The 4,942-nt window shown below is 37.5% G+C and overlaps 1 protein-coding gene across 1 annotated transcript; it reads right to left on the bottom strand.

The window, feature by feature from the left end:
* Positions 1-645: 645 nt before the first annotated feature.
* LOC106462942 (glycine-rich cell wall structural protein-like) lies at positions 646-2,088 on the bottom strand. Its single transcript, XM_013922910.1, has one exon. The coding sequence runs from the start codon at positions 2,086-2,088 to the stop codon at positions 646-648; it is 1,443 nt and encodes a 480-aa protein (XP_013778364.1).
* Between the last annotated feature and the right edge of the window lie 2,854 nt (positions 2,089-4,942).

Below are 4,942 nucleotides of genomic sequence, written 5' to 3'. Positions count from 1 at the left end.
CGAAATTTGTATCTAAAGTTAACTTATTCTTTAGTGTTTCAATTCGAAAAGTATATAACTTAGTTTAACAAATGCCGTATATGCTCATTAGATGGCGCTCCAAACCTAATATCATACTCCCTTTGCCTATCCCCTATTGCTCCCGTAGAGCTACATGTATCTAATTTGTGTCCGTCATTTTGGTCACCTTTTTTGGTACTGATTAAGAGGAAGATAGCATAAGTCGTTAAATTTCTTGTTACAAACTAGAGTCTAAAATAAAACAGAGAGCTATAAAAATCAAAATTACCAAACATTTTATTCATATCTAAAAAGGTAAGAAAATTTTAACTGGATTTTTATGTACAATATATAACAATACAACAAAAGTACTCCTCGGTTGGTGTGCTCTTGACGAGAAGGATCGTCTTATAGAACGAAAGTCCCAAAAGACTCTGTAGAATACCTACAATAAAAATAAACATAAAAAATTAGCAAAGCTTCACGCAGAAAACATGTCATAAAATTCAACTTCAATAAGGTCATTTTAGTAACTAACTATACAATTTGAGAATAATTTTCTAATAAGCATACAGGTCGAAAGATAAATCTACTTTCCTTTCTTTTACAATACATGTATATTAGAGTATATATTTATATACATACCTATCTGCTGCCATATCCACTACTGCCATCAGTAAATACACTACTGTGTCCACCATCACCATAGCCCCCGATTTCATCATCGTATCTGCTCCTTCCATCTCTAAATATACTGCTTCCACGACTACTTCTATCACCATCAATACTACTTGCACTTCCATAACCACTACTTTCACCACCATTGCCATAACTTCCACTGTTGTAATCTCCATCTAATCTGCTATGACTGTCACTTCCACCACCTCCACTTTTATAACCATCGCCTACACTGTTGTAGTCGCTACTTTTACCGTCATAATCACTGTCTCTACCATCATATCCACTACCACCACCGGCATCATGACCAACGAGAGCAGAACCACCAGAACCACCACCGTATTTACCATATCTACTACCACTGTGTGGAAGCTGGCCAACGAGAGCAGAACCACCAGAACCACCACCGTATTTACCATATCCAATACCACTGCCTGGAAGCTGACCAACTAGAGCAGAACCATCCAAACCACCACCGTAGCTACCGTATCCACTACCACCACTAGCAATCTGGCCAACGAGAGTGGCCCCACCAGGACCACCACCGTATCCACCATTCCCACCATTATAACCTTTAACGCCTCTATTACTCTTTATACCACCACCACCGCCGCCGCCCAGACCATAAAGAGTGGTACCAACACCACCATAGCTACCAACTCCACCACTGTAACCAGAGCCACCACCACCAGCAGGAATAAGGAGAGGTACACCACCATACCCACTGTTTCCACCACCGTAAACACCGCCTCCAGTACTGTAACTACCGCCACCGGGCACACCAACGAAAACAACACCAGCAGGAGCACCACCTCTACTGCTATAACTACCGATTCCACTATTGTAGCCACCGCCACCAGGATGACCAACGAGAGTAGGACCACCAGCTCCACTGATGTAGCCACTACTACCGGGGGGACTAACAAGAGTAACACCACCAAGACCACCAGCTCCACTATTGTAGCCACCACCACCGGGAAGACCAACGAGAGTGACACCACCAGGACCCCTACCTCCATTAATATAGCCACCACCACCACCAACAGTGCCACCGCCATAACCGCCACCTTCATTGCCATAACCACTCCCAGGACCACCATCGTAACCTTGACTACCCTTTACAACACCGAAGACAGTAACTCCACTACCACTGCCGCTGTAGTCTCCTTCAGCTCCATAACCACCGTTTCTTGAACCTCTCCCGCCTCTGTTGGTTGCTAATCTAATAGGGATACCAAGTAACTGTACCCTGCCATTACTGTCGTAGCCCGTAGCTTGAGCCGTCAGTTCTTCTAACTGTTCGTGTTTCGTTTCGGCGAGCTTGCTTTCTTCGTCGGCATGTGCAGTGAATAATAGAACACTGACAACCAAACCGATCAAACTCTGTGGGGAGGGGAGTGACAAAAACATTAGGAAAGGGCTTAATGATATCTTTATAAGGTTCGAAAAGAATCTAAAATCTATATAAAAATTATATTTTAATTGCTTAAACTTTTAGCATTATATCTGACGTTGCTTTCTTGTTTTTATTTTAATTGTACAGTTTAACAGAAACTTATTATTGATGGAGGTGCATCGTCAGTTCAAAACACATAATGACCCAAACATTGGTTGTTGTCAGATTTTTAGGAAGGACATCAAATTCAATAAAGAACAAATGTGACACGTGGAAAAATGAAACAATAACTGTTCTACTTTTTTTATGAACAATGAACAGAACACCATAACTAGAGTACAACTCTTTATGCTGGTATAAGGTTGTTGTCATTTTTGGTGTTGTTGTTTTTTTTTTAGGAACGTACGTTCTCTTGAAATTATAGTTTTTCAACGGAAGTTTTCGAAATTTTATTTTAGGGTTAGTGTTTTACAAACTTATCATAGATTTTTTATTATATCTTACTTTATACATTTTTCGTATGTCTATGCATATGATTCATTTAGTAGCTGGTTCTATGCTACAACGCTTGCCAATGATATAACTAACTACAGTGGTAAAAGGTAGGAAATGATATACTTTGTGGGAAAGAACGCCACTATCTCTTATACAACTGACAACGGTAAAAGTGAGAATTTTTAGTGATAGAAATGTGTATGAATATTTCATAAAGTAATGAAACATTTGAGGTATTAACGTTATAGCTGAAATTAATTGGAACCTACCTGTTTCAGAACCATGTTTGGTTAGGTGGGAAAATACCTTCTAAACCTTTGATGATAAAAGACTTGTATTTATACTCCTCCAAACTTAGTCCGCTGCTCTTTGAAGCGTTCATTTGCCTTCTTTTATTTTTTGTTGTTGTTTCTTACGTGAGGATGCACGAGAGCTACGCCTTTAGAACTGGAGTCAATCAGACAATGCACCCGTAATCGGATCGATGACCCAGTTCTATACACCAACCAAAGACGAATCTTGAAAACATATTGTATAAATCCTGAGCATTTTAGGCTTCTCAACGACTAGTCAAATGTTTGAACGACTTGTAAAAACAAAAGTTAGCGCTACGTGTCAATGCACTCACATCAGGTGCTTCTCAGAAAACAGAAACATTTCTGTTTGTTTTGTTGAATTTCGCGAAAGGCTGCACGATTTCTAACCGCGCTAGCCATTCCTAATTTTAAAGTGATAGACTAATGAGAAGAAAGATAGTCAATATCTCATCCGCCAACTCTTGGGCTACTCTTGTCAGGCTGAATAGTGCGGAGCGCAATGTTTTTTGAGGTAATGGGAAGTGAATCCCTCATCCTCACCTCTACAGTCCGGCATGTTAACCACTGGGCCTCGCTTGGCTAAATCCTTTCTGTTCGGAACATGAACTTTAATTTTCGTTTTTCAGTTACTATAATGAACAATCTAGACTTAACCTAGCGGAAATTCGGAATTTAATTGTGAGGTTTTTGGATAATGATAAAAGCTAGATAAATTTGATTTAAATATTGGTGGTAGACCCGACACCTCTTTCAACAGAATATTGTTTGATACTGAAAAAGTTATAAAAAACATGTAGCTGGAGATTTACCAGGTCAACTTGATCAAAAGCCAATGTTTACATTCATTACTGTTTTAACCAAAACCATCAGGTTTCAGTTTGAAATATCCTTTATATTATTTACCAACTGTTAGATATTTTTTAAACATGTAAAAAATATTTTTATTGGTTTCATTTACCCTTATAAGTTTATCGCTCTTCGTATTGATCTCTAACTTCGTTGTGTCTGCTTTTGGCTGATATTGGAGTTTATTATTCAATATTCTTCTTCTTCTTTAAGCATTTGTCACGAGCATTATACTAAAGTTTAAAGTAAAATTCTTGTTTATCATACAATTTTGGCTGGAATGTAGTTTCATCAAGTACTGTAGACAATAGTCTTACAAAATCTGGAAAGAAGCGAGTCACGTAATCAAGTCTTGTCTAACATGTAAAGTCGTGAACTTTACACTGACTAAAGAATTTAAATTAGGCCTACAATAGCGCCTGATAGTAAATCTGGAGTTAGCAGGTTTCTCTCGTTACAAAATCGAGAAAATAGCTATTGCTTTACTTGAATGTCTCTTTGAACCGAAGTGTGTTGTCTAAATGACAGTTTTAATTTAAAACACGGATAGAGTTTTTTTAACTGGTTCAAACGTGATCTGGAAAGCTGTTGTTTGTATCATCCAAACTCTGTGTTGTCTCACCATAGTGCTGTTATTTACGAACTGGCGAATAAATTATGTTTTTATTGTGTACTAATTTTAAACGTTTCCGTTGTTTATAACTAAATTTATAATCAATTAATTATACAGGAATTTATGTCTTACGAGCATACACTGTACGAGACTTAGGTGTATACTAGAGTATTCAGTGATATTTTGTGAACTAAAGCCTAAAGGGATATGTGAAATAAGTTTAACCCTAACTCTGACTGAGGTTATAGTTGTTAACATGTCTCTTATCAAAATACAGATATGTCATATGTTCAATGAAAAACCGTAATTCAAATGTTTGAAAAAGTTTTAGAATACGATATTTCAGCCAATAAGCTAAGAATAAAGACGTAGTTAATACCTCGAGTAAGGTCAATGATTTTGATAGAAATTCTGCCACAGCAGTTGTCTTTTAAATGCATATCAATTCAACTGGCACTCCTGTTGTTGGAACTGATAATTTTCAGTCTACAAGTATAAAAACATCTTTTGAACTAGTAATAAAACAAAGAATAAAAATTAAACTACTACGCATAAAAAGGTTCCTCTTCTACTTAGAAAAAAAATGATACTGTTAAG

This window comes from Limulus polyphemus, unplaced genomic scaffold (genome assembly GCF_000517525.1).
Source record: "Limulus polyphemus unplaced genomic scaffold, Limulus_polyphemus-2.1.2 Scaffold1288, whole genome shotgun sequence".
Lineage (NCBI taxonomy): Eukaryota > Metazoa > Arthropoda > Merostomata > Xiphosura > Limulidae > Limulus > Limulus polyphemus.
This window is presented reverse-complemented; position numbering and strand designations above follow the sequence as displayed.